At 35.4% G+C, this 18,770-nt stretch overlaps 2 protein-coding genes across 3 annotated transcripts in view; one reads left to right on the top strand and one right to left on the bottom strand.

Annotated features, from left to right (window-relative positions):
* THSD7A (thrombospondin type 1 domain containing 7A) overlaps positions 1-18,770 on the top strand; it is a 274,526-nt gene that overhangs the window by 191,480 nt on the left and 64,276 nt on the right. The window contains exon 9 of the mRNA XM_051612804.1: positions 12,401-12,592. Coding sequence (XP_051468764.1) covers positions 12,401-12,592 — 192 coding nt within the window. The remainder of the gene's footprint in view (positions 1-12,400; positions 12,593-18,770) is intronic.
* Positions 12,587-18,770, bottom strand: part of LOC127381886 (uncharacterized) — a 74,593-nt gene continuing 68,409 nt past the window's right edge. For both annotated transcript variants that reach the window (XM_051612805.1, XM_051612806.1), the window contains one exon: positions 12,587-12,667. In XM_051612805.1, coding sequence (XP_051468765.1) covers positions 12,637-12,667 — 31 coding nt within the window. In that variant the 3' untranslated portion in view covers positions 12,587-12,636. The remainder of the gene's footprint in view (positions 12,668-18,770) is intronic.

The following is an 18,770-nucleotide window of genomic DNA, read 5'->3' as shown; positions in this document are numbered from 1 at the left end:
AAAAAAAAATCAGCAAAAGAAAAACTGGCTTCATCCTGGCTCAAACCAGGACACTCAGAAATGTGTAAACGTGACAGTGGCAGTGATCTGTTTTACACCTCTTGGGTCTTGTGTTTTAGCTGTGATTGAATTGAGCTGTCAGATTACATATAGAGTGACAACACTTTACTAGCTGCAGCTGGATGAATAATGCAAAGAAAATGTTTGCAATCATCTTTCACTATATAAAATATTTTTTTCTTACTCTTTTAAAACCCTCATTGAGTTACGAGTATATTAGTGTGGCAAGAGGTGTCACAGATACTTATGAATGTATAGGTGTGAACTTCTGCAAATTCACTTTATAGTAGTAAAATATTAGATAACTGACAAACTGAAAAATTAATCCAATATTCTGTCAGTTGTGTGCCGTTAGTCATTCCCTTCAGCTGTGGTGTGCTCTTGCATTAGAGAGAGGAATAACTCTAAAATTTTGATGACCAAATTCCAGGAAAATACTTGACAAAACTGCAGTGCTGGACAATTTATGAATCAATTAGTGATACAACTTTGTTAACTTTCGAGCTTTAGTTTATAAAGTTATCCTCCAAAACTCATGTTTACACAGAAAATGAGAAGCCTGAAGTTCACGAAAATTATGGATATTCAGTGTTTCTTGAAAACCAGGCCATTCAAGGTAGCTGGTTAAAATATGCATATTTAGCACCTCAGTGCAGGGAATTGTTGAAAAGGCTGACTGTGGGGAACACTGTCATTCTACTGATGTTAGTAGAACTGTCACATTTTTTTCATTATTGTTTTCATGATACTGTTTTTTGCAGTCTTGCCTATTTATTTCCTTTTTATGATTCTATTCCTAACTCATATCCCTGAATGCTAATTTAGTTCAGATCAGCTCATTTCTAATCAAACTTGTTTGAAATCTGTGACATTGCATTGCCCTTCCCAGAGTTGTTCTCCAGTTAATTTGTTGTTTATTTGAGGGAAGGGGGAAATGCCTAAAATATTAATTACTATAAAATACCTGTGAGGCCTTTTCAAAGGCTACAGCACCCTACTGGTCCATGTCTGATGAGTTAAAAAAATTGATTAGAATATCCAATAGTGAAAAAATAGTGATATAAGTCCCAGTGATTAATAAAGCTTCCTCTTTTCTAAATGAACAAAAAGACAGTGCAATGCTTAAATAGATGCATGTTGCATTTTCAAATCCATGTATTTTAAATCCTACAATTGCCAATGTTCAAAATTATACTACACATTTTCTAAAGCCTGTCAAAAGAATTTTTTCACTGATACAGGAAGCAGAGTTTCTGTTTACAAACAAATGGAGAAGGTCTTCTTTTATGTTTGGTTGCTTTGTTTTTTTGTTGTGTTCCTTTTTTTTAGTCACACTGTTATATCTCTTTGCTACTCTGTAAATTGTGGCTTTCTTGGGAATGTTTGTGAGAATGTCCAGTTGGTGTTGGGATGAGCTATATCTTTTTAAGGTTATTTGGTGCTTTTGCCAAGTGTTCTTAGAAACACACTGTGAATTTTCAAGTGATCTCGTCCTCCAGATTTGCACTGTGTCAACTTGTTTCCTGTCAGCACTTTTCCCCTCCTTTTCCCGTTCTGCTTAAAATGGCCTATTGGTCTGACATATCGATCACACTTGGTTCCATGACTAATATTGATTTTATTCTCAATGGGACCGTAAGCTGTCATCAAATGTACTTTTTCTTTCATATCAAGATGACATTTGATTGGCTTATTTGACACCATAAGGCAACTGTGCTTGGTTATGATCAATACACTTGTATTCTCTGTTCCTTATCATTCTCAGTAAGACTACATTAGCAAATGAACCATGAAAATGCTTCAAATACATGTCAAGCTGTAGGAAAATCTTACTTCTGTTGTTAGACAATGTGTAGGTACTGTGCTGGGCTCCCAGTGTACAAGCCTCCTATGGCATAAAATTAAACTACTGCAGATTTTCAGCTAAAGGCAGATAATGTTTGAAGTTTTGTTTGCTTTTTCTTGTCTTCCTGGCAACACTTAGGAAAGTTGATCCAAATTAATGGCAAAAATAATATTAGTTAAATTATGTAAAACACCCATGTGAATCCTCTTATTCAGAATTAAAGGTGGCCTTAATTCTTTTTGTTAAGAATTTTCTCTTTGTTTCTGAATAAGGATAGCTCTAATACAGTTTAACTGATCTACTTCAAAGTCCCATTTTAATTAATTTGGGTCAGTTCTTCAGTATTCCTATTTAGATGAGTCTTTTTTGACGATACTCAAATTATCACTAATGGTTCAGATATGGTCTCCTTCATGCAAGTGGCTATTAAGTGGTATCAGAAGCAGTGAAAATTAAAAGAATGTATCCTCTGCAAGAAGAGTTTTTTCATTAATCTTTGATGTGTAATAGAAAATAGGCACACAGTAACATTCAGTGTAGTGTCACAGATAAAAAGGCTGTGTTGCCTTTTAAGACATAATTAGTGCTGTAGGACCCCCTCAGTGTGCTTTTGTGTATATAGTGAAGAAACTGACCTCATATATAATTTCACTTTTTTTTTTTTTTTTTTTTTTTTTTTTTTTTAATTTATTAGAAGCTTCACAAACAACCAAGCAATCACTGTGTGCCTGGGGAAACTGATATGTGGCTGCCATCCCCACTACCACTTAAATGTTATGTAAATAAATACAGGGAGAATTGGAAAACCTTTTTCCATATTTTCTGGGTGAAATATAGGTAATGTACTTTTCTAACCTGAGCAAATCTTATAAAGGATAGTGAAAAATAAAGAGAGTGGATACAGAAATAAGAGGTAAAGTTTGAAAGTGGATACCACAAAGCATTCTTGTTAATATGACAAAGAGAGCAGAGCAGTTACTTCCACTTCGCTCATTCTCATGAAGTAAAGGATTCAAGCATAAATAAGAAATTTGCATGATAATGGAAAAAAGTGCCTTATTTTTTCTTTTTGTTTCCTTTTTTTTCTTTACCCGGCTAAATACCTCAGGTTAATGTATATTTCTGAGTGAACATAATTATGGAATATTATTTTTTTCAACCTGCTTTTTAATCTGGCCAGATGGCACTACATTTTACATCAAAAATATTATTTGAATAAAGAAATAATATTCCTTGCCCTGTGTTTATTTCCCTCTGTCAAATGTAGACTATATCTACATGACTGTAATCCTGACCAACGGGTCTAATATAAATGCAGCTACATATGCTTTTCTATTACCAGGCAAGAAAACGGGATTACTGGAAGCATTAATATAATATCTAAATGTGTGAGTTCATTATTTCTAACCAGTTATATCTCAAGATATTTCTCATCTGAAGGAATTTTAGCAGGAATACATGTCTTCAAAATATGTTCTTAATTTTTGTTTCAGACTTGTTCCTTTATTGCTGTCATTATTTCAAAGTAAGGAATGTTATTTTGGGTTTGATGATTCCTGTAACTGTTTTGTGTATGGTGCAAAGCCTTACCTTCACCTGATGCATTAAGGAATACTGAATTGGATTTCTTAGCAGTGACTCTTTTCTTGAAGTCTGTGTAACTGAAACTCTGGATGAATTTATGGGTAAGGGAGAAGCTTCAGAACAAGAACTGTCTTACTTCTGTAGCCTTTCACATCTTTTAGTTTTCCAATAAACCAGTCACAGGGGTTAACTTGTTTCTGCATTCTTTCCACATAACTGCAAACATGCTCTTTTGTAGGCAATATTAGCGAACACAAGCTACTCTTTAAGCTGTAGTTGAGGTGTAGTAGTAGCATTTACTGGTTTGGCTATTGACAATCATAGAATCATCATAGAGTCATAAAATGGTCTGAGTTGGAAGGGACCTTAAAGTTCAAGGGAGGTGATTCTGTCCCTCTACTCTGCTCTTGTAAGACCCCACCTGGAGTACTGTGCCCAGCTCTGCAGTCCTCAACACAAGAGGGACATGGACCTGTTGGAATGAGTCCAGAGTAGGGCCACAAAAATGATCAGAAGGTGGGAGCACCTCTCCTATGAAGAGAGCTTGAGAGAGCTGGGATTTTTCAGCCTGGCTAGAAGGCTCTGGGGACACCTCCAGTACCTGAAGGGGGCTTACAGGAAATCTGAGGAGGGGTTGTTTACAAGGGTGCGTAGCAATAGAACAAGGGGGAATGGCCTTAAACTAGAGCAGGGTAGATTTAGATTAGACATTAGAAAGAAGTTCTTTATAATGAGGTTTGGGAAGCACTGGAGCAGGTTGCTCAGAGATGTGGTGGAGGCCCCATGCCTGAAGACATTCAGGGTCACGCTCGATCAGGCTCTGAGCAACCTGATCCAGTAATAAAGTTCCCTGTGCACTGCAGGGAGGTCTGGACTGGATGACCATTAAAGGCCCCTTCCAAGCCCATATATTCTATGATTCTATGATATGGTGGGTTTACTAAGATCCCACTATTTTCCTTTTGTATAGTATTAGTTCCTGCCATTGTTAGTAAGTTTTCATTGGAAATGTTTGCTGAAAAAAAAGCCAAAACCACATTTTAGAATTTACAACTATATTTTGAAAGGTATTAATGTCTTCCAGTACTTGCATAGTGAATGGGGAGTAGTCAGTGGCCTTTTCTATATGTTGCTGGTTTCTATGTGCAGTCATAGTTAAATGTGTAAATAAGATGAAAGTAAATGAGTTTGTGCTAGCAAGTTGCTTGGTTTTGAAAACAAATATTCTGTGAATGTTTATGAATCTCATGATGTTGTGTTTTTTTGAAAATAAGTGGCCAAAATATCGAGTTTATAATTTTTCTTTTAAGAGGGAATAGACTGTAAGATACTACTTGAAATTCTACATTGAAACCAAAAGCACAGTAAATTTTCATACACAGATCACCAAATCAAACAGCTTATAATTCTACAATGTCTTCATATCATTAAACTATTAGATCAACTTTCATTTTTGCGTAATGAACAGATGTGAGAAACTAGCGTATTTGTCTTCATTTAAATCAGTGCCATTTCTACTTAGGCTTCTTAGAAGAAAATGACTTCACGAATATTAACCATCAACTAATTAAGATGTACTTAATTAAATGCAAATACTACTTAGCAAAAGCAATTGAGAGAAAGGCGTGTGATTAGGGAGTTAGCAACTGATTTAACACTTGGAGCTACTAGCTAGGCACCTAAGCAATAGAAATGAATGCAGGAACTTTACTTGCTAAGAATAGTACAAGGGAAAGATGCACTGTCTTTTCACGTGGTGTTTTTGAAAAATTATGGAGCCAAAGAAGTAGAATATACTGAGAATATAAGGTTTGTGTTGTTATGTTAAATAATTACAGAGGTAAAAAAATATTGAAAATGTTGAAAATTTATCAACCTGCCTCATGCAGAGAGATTTTTTGACAGCTGATCATTCAGTGACTAGAACAGAAAATAATTACATACAAGGTAACATAGTGTTGATGCTGTTTTCAAGGACACTGTCATTTTACTAACATTAAAGCTTAGGTTGACAGCCTTTATATTTGGAGCAGATATAAATAAACACTGTCAAGAAGTTATGAGGGCTGCTGGGATTAATAAAACATTTACAGTTTCCTAATGTCTATCAAAGTATGTGTTGTATACAAGTATTCAACTGATTCAGGAGAAAAATTGGTCTGTCAGTCAGATACTGTGGCATATGCTGCTCTTTTTCCTCTGAATACTTTTAAGATTGTTGGGCTAAACAAAATGGTGAATGATGGATTTCATATAAATATTATTTTTCCCCTTTCTGTGTCTTACTTGATTTCAGAGATCTTAGATTTTCAGAGATTAACTTCTAAATTCTCCCTACTGAAGCAACTGGGTCAGCCTTTTGCAGCTCTATATGTATTTTAATTAGAGACATGAGCTATGAGAAAGACAGCTTTCCTCAGAGAGTTACTCTTGTATAAGAAAATAAACGCCAACAAAACAAATACAATTGAAAAAAAAACAACACAAAAAACCAATAATAAATTGGTCATGATATCAGACTGAATTTCCATTCAATAGTTCTGATGAAGTAAGTTAAGGTTTGAGAAAGACAGATCATGAGTGCTTGATTGTGCAAAGGGACAGAAGTTGAGTGAAAGTATTATGGGCCTCCACTTCTTCCTGTACATAGTTCACAACGTAGTTCTTTACCTCTTCTGATCTTTGAAATAAGAAAAGTCCATGCTACTGCTGCAGCACTGTAGTTTGGAAGGAAAAGTTAATTTGTTGTGACAGTTCATGCAAGACATGCAGGATATTTCCTTTTCTGTTGAACGTTTGGGGACTGTTAATTGCTTAGTGATTTGAAAGGAGTGCAACAGTATTTGAAATTAAAATTATAGCATTAGTTTATCCTGGTGATTGATATAATGTATACTGGCATCTGAAAACTAAATGGTTTTGTGATAATTTTAATTGCTTTTCTGTAATGTGAAGAATTGTCCGTTTTGCATCAGACTAGTAAGTCAACATCTAGACAAGGTTATTGTTAATGAAAGTCTAGCGTAGGGCTTCAAATTTGAATAGTTTTCTATGTTTTCTCCTACTTCAGTGGTTTTCTTGAAGTTGTTTGGGGTTTTTTGTGTTTTCTTTAGAATAATGACAGTTACACTCATAAATGATTTTCCATACTATTTCAGTCTAGTTGTGATGTTCTCATAACTTTGAGGTGATTGCATTTTAAACTGATGTTTTCTTGCTGATTTTCTGCCTTGAGTTGTAATTAAAACAGACAGGCACTTCAGAATGGTAAGGGTTTTTTAAGGCCTTTTCCCCTTTCTATTCAAATTCTCCTTGTATTTCTACAAGTATACTGCAAAATTTGTAAAACTGTAGCACATACAAACTTTTTAGTGGAGATTCATAAACTTTACTGACTTTGGGCAGTGGGTATAAAGTTAGTTGAGGTTAAAGTAAGTTTCACTGGAAAAATGGGACTGAGCACATACCCCAGATCTGGTTTTACCGACTTTTGAATACAAGGAGGCAAATTTTGTTCTTGATGGGCAGAGTCCACACAGCAGCTGTGGCTCCTCAGCCAGTCTGAGGAGGTCATTCCACAGGTTTGAAGACTGATGAGGAGGTCAGCATAAGGACACATCCTCATTTGGGAGGAATACATGTGGGAAAATGCAGGGGAATTCAAGATAAAGAACAGTCTTGACCATTTCAACCTTTAAAACCCATGTGGGAGGCATGCAATAATTTCCCATTGATTATTTTTCTACACAGGGAAGGAAACAGTAAATGGCTTCCAGCACAGATCACAGAATTTAACATTGTGTGAACTGATGGCATTTTTTTCCCTGCAACCTCCATTCTTAGACAAATTTTTGCAGGCAAATGAATAGTAACAAGGCCATCGTCATCTGCAAACACTGAGCATTTTTAAAATTGAGCTCTGGGGTGCCTTACCAAACATTTCAGGTGCCCAGCAGTTTTGAAATGAATGCCACGTTATGTACCTCCTTTTCAGCTTTACTGTCAAGGCAACAATACTAGTATGAGAGATATCAGCTGAGCAAATGATGAAAAGCCAAGAAAACCATCAGCCAAGAAAACTTATGTAGTCTCATACACCTAACACAGTATATGCCCTAGTACCAGTACACCCAAATCATACAGTGCTTTGAACTGTCAATATTTTTCAACCTTTTTTATTTTTACATTGTCTTTTTAAATGTGCAGGAATGTGCACTTGAATGTTACACTGTTGTTTGCTGCAGTCAGTTGTACTTAAAAGCAGACTATCATTTGTAGCTATCAGGAGCCACAAAAAGAAGACATTGACATAACTGAGCTATTTGGGTTTTTTTCTTAGCATTTCACACCTACAAAGTAAATTTCAACACATTTGACTGAGCAGTACAGAGTCTGAAATCTGCAATTTTAGCATGTAGGCTTAGCTGTAGTCTTTAATTGTTTTATTAACTTTAAAATGTAAGTGCAGTATTTTTTTTACAACTCTGTGATAGTCCTGTCCTTTATTGATTATACAGGCATTTTTTAAAAAAAAGTTTGATATTAATGTTCAAAGGATTTTCTTTATTTGATCTAATTTATAATTGTGGTTTTATTGTTAATTTTTTACTTAGTTAATATCAGGTTGTAGTTCAGCCTTTCAGAGACTATAGCTGGTTTCCAGTAACAGGCCTGAGACCAAGTTCATTGCCTTATTGTGTAGGACCCCTGCAGCATTATTTTATCCTGTTTAATTTTTTTTCCCAGTTGTTTGTTATGCCCCATTGAATCTTGCAGTGATTTTACTGCTCATTTTAAGGATTTAAATTTTTTTTTGCCCTCTGTTAAACACTTGCCTTTCGAGTTACTACAGGTCAGAATTTGACAGCAATATTTTACTGTGCACTGAAGCATACATCGTATTAAAAGATGCACAAGAAGCAAGAGGCTTTCCTTGCTATGTCTGTCTCTTGATAACACCAGCTCTAGGAATCCTTCCCATTGGAAGGATCTTAAAGCATTTTACAAGAAACTTAAATATCAGACAAGTAAACAAAAACACAAAGGAGTAACACAGTTCAACAACATTAAACACAGAATGTAAGTCTTCTAGCCCAAACTTTAACATCCAGAGAAAATTTTCACAGATACCCTACCTGCTTTGTGACTATAATAAAAAAAGAATGGTGATACGAACACAGTCTGATACTTGAAAACAATTGGCCAGTTTCTCCTGCTTGAAATTCACAAGCTACCTCTCTTTACTCTGTAGAAAATTGCCTATTCAGTAGGGAAGTTGGGGTTTTGTTTGTTTCTTTGTTTTAAAGCAATTAAATACCTCAATAGTTCACTAATGGCTCCCATGTGTGCACATATACTAGAAGGCCTTCACACCAAGAAGGCAGCTACAAGGAAGTTTTAATTTAATGACTGGTTTTGCTGTTTGTCTAGCTTGATTCAGCATCAGCATTCAAGGAGATGTGGATTTGAAAGGCTATCTTCTTGGTGGTCTTCACTGATGAATCAAGTCTGTAACAATCGCAGGAAAGGTTTAAACAGTGTTTGACATTTTAAGTCCTTGAAAAAGAAAACCTTTTTTACCTACTGGCATTTCTACATGCAGCAACTCCCTTTAGTGCAATTTCGATAATATTAGCCCAAAATGTGTATCTGTTGCATGAGAGAGAACTACCATTCAACTACATAGGCCCTGTTCCTGAATATGGATTATTGCTAGATTCCAGATTTTAATGAGCAAATCAACTGATAAAAGGTGAAGAGTTTTCCTGACAGTAATGTAATATTCTCTTTTCATCTTTCTGTTTTTTACTCCTTTGTCATTCTCTTGCTTAGAGTATAAATATTCAGGGCAGGGAACTTTCACTCATGTTTCTTTGACTCTTGTGCAACATAAATTACAGCTATTTGAATCTGTAAATGTCAAATAAAATATTAGATTACATGTGACAAACTTTTTCAAAAGGGACTTTTTCAAAGTAGCTTTAGCTTTTACATTGGCATTGTTCCCAGTGTATGGTTGAGTGGTTCCTAGTAGCTGACTATACTGTGCACTTTAAAGAGGAAGACACAAAGGTCAAGTTGTTGATAAAATCATTAGTGAAATGTCAGAAACAATTTAGTCTAAATGAAATATCTCCCTGAAGATAAGAAGTAACCATTATAAAACATTTGTTTCAACTGCTTATCTATGCTATTGAATTCATCAGATGAGAATGGAAGAGTTGACAAAAACTAAATGCTGATATGGAAGATACATATTTTGAGAATACTTTCTCTGTAAAAACAAAAGATAAAAGAGGGCTTTGATTTTGGGAGAGTGAATACTTCTGGTGTTTTTTTGGTGGGTTTTCTGTTGGGTTTTTTTTTTCGTTAATATAAACTTGGACTGATAGTAATTTAACATTATTTCAATTTAATTTAATTTAATTTACTTTGAATTTGAATTTAATTTAATTTGATACCTTAGCTGGTATGCAATAAATAAACTCAATATAGTATTGTATGTTTACACTGTGACATGCTTTGTTATAATAGTAGTATTTCTTGCAAGATGTGAGCGTGTCCCAGTAGTTTATCTCATTGAGTCTTACCTGGTGATGGAGCATTAGAGAGTAATGTTCACCCCTTTTCCAGCTTTTGTTTTCTTCTCCATATTCTTTGGAAAAGAAGTTTGCAGTCTGCTTCACTGTCTTGTCAACCCAAACATGTGTCATTCTGATGAAGCAGGCAGGAGTCCCTCCTGCATTGGTGTCAGGATGTGATGACCTGGGATACAAGATAAGGAGCAATTGATGCAGAGACTGAGTCCAGTGAGGGAAGCAGAACTTGATGTGGGAGATCTATGAAGCCTTTGGCAGGGCTCAAATTTGTATTTTTAATATGAGAAAATACAGCTTTGAAAGTGACTGCATCTCAAAGGTCTTTATAATTCAGATGATTATCACTACTTTAGGCTATTTAAAAAGCATGAGCTGCAGGACTTTCCCTGGTTTGCAGAGCTAAGGAAGGTTGATATTTGCAGTTCTGTTGTGCCTAAAGATTCTATATGAATTAAATAATTGATACTGGTTAAAGGGATAAAATATTGGATAGATGACCCTCATATTTTCCTCTTTTTATACAGAATTTGGATGTTAATAATTCTGGGATTAATTATATACCACTGGTACTAAAGAACCTCCTATTTACAGGAACTTGGTTGGTTTAACAGAGATTCTTGTTTGAGAGTATTTAAGACTGTAAAACTTAAATGTCAAAAACGTGGTTTCTTTTCAGATTAGGGTTTGATTAATTTTATTATTATTCTGTTAAGCAATAAAACCCTTATTTGAGGCTTGGGTAAAGCAATGTTTATAGATGTTTGACTTAATTTACAGCATTCACAGTGTGCACTGCATTCACTTTTCAGAATCAAAGTGCTGGATAATTAACACTGGCTGATATATTTACCATTAAATTTTAGAGTATTTCATAATTATTTCTAACAATTGTTTTGTTGTATTGAAGACTTATGTTCATTGTGAATCTCAATGAGGCAGTACTTTGTTGACATTAGCTATTAAAACAAAAGGGTTGACACGGTGGATCGTAGGAAGTGCAATGCTATAGACATGCCTGTTCAGTCCCATCGAGGTCACATATGCTTGAATAACATTTCAGAAAATGAATTGTAATTCAAAGGAAGATTTTATGCCTTAATACAGCAGGGATCATATAATACAAAAGGCATTTAGATGCTTTAAAAATGTTATGCTTTTCATAAAACTTAAAAAACCCAAAATGTTTCATGTTTACAAGTGAGACTGGCTCTTTCTACACTTTAATTGTATGTGATTAACAGGATTCAAAAGTCCACTGTGCTCTTAGATGCAACTTTTCACGGTTCCTTATAAATGGCATCACCTATTGGGCTACTGCTCAGTTCCTGGTGCTTTTCATTAAAAGCACTTTCTGTGCTTCATTTGTATGATAACTCTAAATCAGTGAATCCAAATCTCTCCCTTTTTAGTTCATTTTCTCCCTCCTCTGCTCCAAAGTGAAGATCCTGAGGCTTTGTCACTGTTAGTGAAACTTACTGACCTCTGAATATATGTCTTCATTTAATGGATATTAACTGATTTGATCAGGAAATAATCCGTCACCTTACACAACTATTAACTTTGTGGTTAGGGTGCTGTTCAGACAGATCTCAGTCACAGTGCTGCCACAATTTCCTTACTGAAAACAAAAACAGCTCAGCAACTTCAACACTAGATAGTATTTCATTAAACAATTTATGCCAGTCTGGATTTTTTTTCTTATAATGAGATGTGTACACTGATATGACAATACAAATGCATAGATCTTTCCATGACACAAAGACTGATACATAACTGGCTTGGCTAGCAAATAAGGATCTTTCTAACCAAACAAGACATTCTGACTGCAGCTTACTGCAACTGTCTTCATATTTTGGTGCATAGCTTAAATTCAAAGGACTAATTGTGGATTATAAAACTGTCTGAGCTAGAAGTTAGGGTACTTTTCCCTCTCTCCCACAAACATGGGTGAAGACTAGGTGATTAATGTACATTAATTTCCAGTTTTCCATAGGTAAATTATATACTCTGCTACTGATGTTACGATTTTCTCATGAATCAAATACATAATAACAAAATGAAAGCCGAAAGACCACCCAGGCTGGCATTCATTCCTCATTCGACTGAAGAGTCGAATATCAAATTAAACTAGGTTTAAGCATGTTCTTTTAGAGTCAAGGCAGAGGAGACAAGTCATTTTAATAAAAAATCTATTTACCTTGTTTATACAGAAGAACAGAATCTAATTTATTTGTGTGCCCATCTGGACTAGATAGCTCATTTTAAGTTAATTTAACAAATGATAGACTGCTACTGGCCCTTTCTTTCCCAGGAGAAGAGGTTGACAGACAGCTCTGTAGAGATGCAATCTACCCAATCCCGGTTGTCTGCGAAGCTCCATGCCCAAAGGACTGTGTGCTCAGCATGTGGTCTGCGTGGTCCTCCTGCTCACACACCTGCTCCGGCAAAACCACAGAAGGGAAGCAGCTGCGTGCCCGCTCCATTCTGGCGTATGCAGGTGAAGGTAAGGTCACATACTCTTGCAGACTCTTGTTTGATTGTGGATTCTCAACTGGCTTTGCAGTGGCAAAATACATCTCTGGATCAATAGAAAAAAATCATTAGACGGTGTTGTGGTTTTATGCATGCTTGTCATATATTTACTCATGGCACCTAAAGGTATTTTAAAGACAGTGTTTTACTTTGCTTATTGATGTTGCTGGTTTTTATTACTCTGTATAATATTACTGTTTTAACTTGAAACATATGATTTTCTTGTTTTCTGTTAAACAAGGCAAACAATTTATTCTATGCAGACCTCTATTATAGATATTTATAAGGAATTGTTAGTAGCCCTAATTTAGGTCCAATTTGGAAGAATGTAAGTACATATGCTGAAAAGATGAGAGTTTTAATGGGTTCAAATGCCTACAAATGGCTCTTGTAGCTCAAACTGGAAACTAACGTTATCTCATTAACATTTTTTTTCCTAGTAAGACCTTTTACCCTGCAATTCCTCACTCAAGTGAATGGTTTGTATTCATGCAAATCATCCTTTTGCAGCACCTGCAGCAAATCCAAAGAGAAGACATAGCTGGAATATAAAGGAGAAGAAAAAAGTTTTAGTTATAGATCCATGTCTATTTCTGGTGATTTTCCAAGCTTCACATAGCTGGTTTTGTTTGGTTTTTAAGTGTCTTGGGGTGTAATAAAACAAATTTGTTCTATATGTGACATGGTTCTAAAGCGGCCACGTCAGGTGCATTAGGGTCAAACTGCTAAAATGCCTTGTGCAACACTGGCAGCAAGGAGACATAGCCACCAGAGAGTTCTGGAAAAAGTTTACTCACTTGTATTACTGAAAGTAAAGTTAAATGCCCTCAACATAAAATTATTACATGCATGTCTTAGTTCTTTAAAACTGTTAAGCATTTTATTACTTCAAGTTAAGAGGAAATTAATTGAAAAGTGAAAGCTGTAAAGGCATGGAAGAAGTGAAAGAGAATATCTGTTTTGGGAAATGGACAAAGAAAGGGGCAGGTTTCATTGTATACCAAACCACTTCTGTTTGCAAACACAGGTAGCTTCATTGATAAAAGCATGTTGTGTATGTGACCTAATTCAGGTAACTGCAAAAAATCCAAGAAATGTAACAGGGCAGGGACTTTCAACCTTTTCCCTGAAAGAGACCTTTGCTAGAAGTATAAGAGGCAATCAGAACAGTGCTTATTTTAGTAAATGATTCAAATAATAAATTACTTAGATAAATCTATGTAACAAAGTAGAAATGCTCTTAAAATAAGAAAGAAAATGTCTTTTGTTGTCCCTATTTTGTAGTGTGTCAAATGGACTAATTCTTGAAACACAGAGCCATCTTTTCATATGATAATTCAAATAAACATATATTCATGTAATTGTTGCTTTTCCAGGTGGATCAAGATAATAGATTTTTTATATGCTTGTGCAGTTTTACTGGAGACATAAATCTAACATCCTGACAAACATGCCACAGAGTGAAAATCTAAATTACTCCAGAAAATTATTCCAATTTTCTTTTTTTTTTCTTTAAAAAAAAAAAAAGTACTCATTGTATTCTGACATTGATACTTAATACATCTTAGGATAATTTACAAGGCTGTGGATGCAACAGAGCAGTTAAGCATATCTTAGAATTTAGGTCTGTTGTGCAGTGACCAGAAACAGCACCGAGTGATTACAAGGATTGACAGGCCTCAAACCATGCAAGTACTAGTGAGAGATCCCTAAACTACTGCTGAGAAAGCCAACTCATTACTTAGATATTGTTGTGCTTCAGCTTTGCTTGAACCCTGGCCTCTATAATTATTTTGAGATGAGGTTATTCTCTGTTTTTTTTAAGGATACGAGCTGGTATGTCTACCTAGCTTATAGCAATTCTCTCACATCTTGGCTGGAGACCCATCAGCGACCATGCTCCTTTGTACTCTGTACAAACTCCAGAGAATAAAAATGTATAAATAAATAAAACAACCTTCCCAGGCTTGGCATATCATTACAACTCTAGCCAGAGCATACATTTCACCTTTGCTTGTATTATTAAAAAATTATCAGTTTAGTTTTGGTTTTTTTTATGCTTCACTGAAATTGGAGTTACTGTCATTTTTCTCCTTATACATCTCTTATGCCTTTTAGTAATTTGCTGCATGACAAATAACGGAATGATTTTTCACCTGCAGAATTGCATGACAGATCAGCTGTGTTCCCCAAGCATGGAACATTGATTGTGTACTTGGAGCTGGGAGGTCATTTTATCTTCTGGGAGCACAGAATATGTTTGTGTATGAACATCTGTATTCTGCTGATAAAAAAAGGAGCTCCAGGTGACCCTTTTTTGGGAAACATGAGGTTCTCAGTTCTATTTAGAGCTTTTTAAACATATACATTACTGTTGATGAAAACTGTGTAAACACAATGTATAAATAAAAATCCCAAGTCTCGTAAGTGTAAGACCTGTATTTCCACTTACACATTAAAACTGAGTTCTGAAAATAGCTCTAAGTTCTGTTCAGGTGAATGGTCCCACAGGTTTTCCCTTTTGGATTTTTGAACATTTCCTTGAACTGTTGGTGTGAAAGACAGGCCAGGTTAGGTAAGCCAGTTCATAGTAATTCCTGTACAATGTAGCCATGCTATTTGAGAGCTTTTCTTCAGAACATAATAGGACAAATATATTGTACATAAATATATACATATTCTATTATATCAGGATTAAATATGAATGAATGAAACAATGTGTAAGTCAGTTGCCAGCATATAAGTAAGGCTAAACGTTGCTGCTAAGGTGACATGAGGAGTCCAGGTTTATCACTGTGAGCCCTTGATCACTCATCTTCCTGCTAGTCATGGAGAATTCAATCTGCAAGCCTGGGAAGATCAAAGCTTTGCAGGCATTATATACACAGGGAATACTGCGATCCCTTAAAGTCTCTGAAGTGCTTAATTCTTTTTCATTGGGCTGCTTAAATGTGAACACCCCACTGAAATTTTTGAGGCTCTGTAAATACATACGAAATACGTTCTTTTATCTGGATTTCAGATGGCTTCTTATCAAAATATTGTCTGTTATTATTCAGTTTCTCTCCTCTTTGAAATACAAAGTACTATATTCTGTCATTTTGCTTATCAATGTTGGCAGATGACTGTCCATGATAGAGCTATTTCATTTCACACTTAAGACCTTATTATTCTTGCTTCCCAGTTATTTATGCTGCTGAATTGGTTTGAAGAAACCATCACGTTAGTATAACAGGCCACCAGGAAACAGCCACAGTATAATCAATTTTCTTGCATGATTTAGAATAGGAATAATTCAGTAGTATTATAATAATTCCTTGGTAACAAGAACAACTTCACAGGAAAAATTGAAACCATATGTAAATTACTGTAGTGACAAAGTTTTCTAATGAGGTCTGGGATACAACTGACCCTCCAGCACCACACTGACTTCTGCTTGAGCCAGGAGCTGACCTCAGCCATATGCCTTCTCATCAGCATGTTCTCATTCAGAACACCACCTCTTCTGCATGGTCAAACCACAGGCTGCAGAGCCTCAAGTACAGTGTGCTTATGCACATCTGGGTTGGGCTTATTTCTTTGCACTCAGTGGGGAGAGTGAGAAAGAGGAGAGGCTCTTTCTGCAAGATAAAGACTTCCTGTGGCTTGTGAGATTACTCCACATGGAAATTGGTGTCTCAATAACCATTTTTTGTATCTTTTCTGTGATCATTGTCCTCAGCTTGAAGGCTTGAAAGGTGAAGTGATTTATAAATTTGCCTGCCTCTAGTAGTAGCTTATTTGTGTCACTGTCAAATGCATCTTTATGGCAGAGTAAGAAACTCAGGGAAGTCATTATCTCAGAATATAAAATGACAGCAAAGGACATGATGATGTTACCTGATGCATCATACTGTTGTTTTGCATAAGTCTAGTAAAGTCATCATATACAGCTCAGCCTATCTCTGTTGAATGTAGGGTTTGTCTATTTTTGTTTTATTTTCTGTTTAATATTTCTAGTAATTTTTTATTTCCTACTTACAATAAACCTTATCTAATTAGTAATACACACTGAATAGTGAGTATACAGATTGAGTCTTTATTGGTTATACACTGCCATTGATTGACACAGCCAAATCAGTGTCATATTGTAGAATAACACAAACATTGTGAATAAATTCCAGACTAATACTAATTTTGGAAAAGTAAAAATTAAAAAACCAACAACAACAAAACCAAAACAAAACCCACAAGTCAAATGCAAAGAAGAAAATAATCTCATTTAAAAACTTAATAAAATGAGAGTGAAGGACAATTTTGTTTGAAATATTCTCTTAAGCATACACATCACAATGTCTGACTGTGGCTCTTGTAGGTTCATGGATTAGCAAAGTATAATGCCAGAAGGACTATTTAGGGTAATCTCATATATCACAGACAAACATCACTGAGTTAGGAAGTATAGGCTATCAGTTGTCCGTCTCATCAGGTGTTCTGTTTGACAGGGTCCCATAGCTTTACTGAATATGTAAGGAATAGCTGGATCAAAGGAGTTTCTTTTCAATTGTAGGCACATTATGGTTGATATGCTTTAAAATTTTATTCCTGTTGAAGTTCCAGTGAACTTTGACTTTATAATTGCAGATCACATGTTATACTTAGGGCTTTTTAATATGTTTACTGTTCTTGCACTTGTTCTGTTTGTTTGGTTTTGATTTTTTATTTTCCTGGCTTGAAATAGCAGTGCTTGGTAATAAATCTCAAAGCATAGAATGGAGTAATTGTTTTCCCAGCTAATTACTTTTTTGCTAAAGGATCAATGTTGGGGAAGATAGGGATGTTAATGAGTTTTAATTGATTTCAACAGAAATGGGAATAAAAAAGCACTACGTTTTGAAACTGGAAAACCTGAATTTTGCTAGGCTTGCAAAGTGACCTGGCACCTGCTTGTGAAGGAGAGCCAGGGAAGATGGTGTTACTGTGCTTCCCCTTTTGCTCGGGAGTTCCTCTAGTTTAGATTGCTGCCTGGAGTGTGGGGTCTTGAGTTCAAATCCAGTCTGAGAAAGGACTTTAGGACAGACCTCTTGTCTCCCATGGGTTCACCCTAACTCCTGTCATATTGTGTGTTATAGGAAAAGTCTGCTTGGTTTGTATAATTTATATGTACCACGTGAGGAAGTGTGAATGCCTGCAGAAGCAGACCAGGAGATCTATACCAACAGGGCAATCTTTATTCCTGCGTTAGTGGTTTGCATGTACTGACCATGTCTGTCTTCAGAAAGTGCAACTGCCTCAAGGAGTGTCTACCTCATTCCTACGGCAATGAAGAAATGAGTAACGCCCACTCTCTAGATTACAAGAGGCACTACAGTTGGATCTGTTTTCTCAAACTTTAAATTATTCCAGCTGTTTTGAAAGTTATGCATAAAATTGCATGCTTTTCTAAAATGACTGATATAAAAATGGTTAATTAAAATTATCCTAAATGCTTTTAAAAATGTTAAGCATTCTGAAATTTAGAAGTTATCAAGACAGCGTCACAAAAAAAGACTTAAAAAAATCCAGTGCTTGAATATCCTGGAGTGAGATGCCTTACCCATTACCAGTTTAATATCAGCCAGAAAAGCAATCTAAGCTTATGACAATTCTGTTGAAGCATTCAAGGAAACTACCCTCATATTTCTGCTATTTTATGAGTAATATGCAAGTCTCTCTGCAAAGCTACCCTTTCATTTCCAAGTGTCCTTTGCTGAAGTATCCAAAACAAAAAAATTCTTCTACTCCAGCTATTTTTGTACATTGAAATTCTCATTTTTAGTACAGCTAAGAAGTTATGTACAATCATCTGATCATGTATAAGATATGTGTACTATTGTATGTCCCTTTTTCATGTATTCTGATAAAATTAAATGTCTATTTTTTTTTTCTAATACTCATTATTTTTTATATTCCTGTCAAACTTGTCCTCATTTGGTGAAATGCTCTTACAGTTGAGATGAACTTGTTACCCCTACACAGATGTTGTAAAGAATATCACTAACTGCCAGTTTCCCAACCAGTTCTGCTTTTTCTATGCCTTTTCTAATTTGAGGGAGCACAAGGGAAGGCTGTTTTTCTGGAGAGAATGGCACACAGATTTATAAATAAATAATTTGGGTTTTTTTATTATT

This window comes from Apus apus, chromosome 2 (genome assembly GCF_020740795.1).
Source record: "Apus apus isolate bApuApu2 chromosome 2, bApuApu2.pri.cur, whole genome shotgun sequence".
NCBI lineage: Eukaryota > Metazoa > Chordata > Aves > Apodiformes > Apodidae > Apus > Apus apus.
This window is presented reverse-complemented; position numbering and strand designations above follow the sequence as displayed.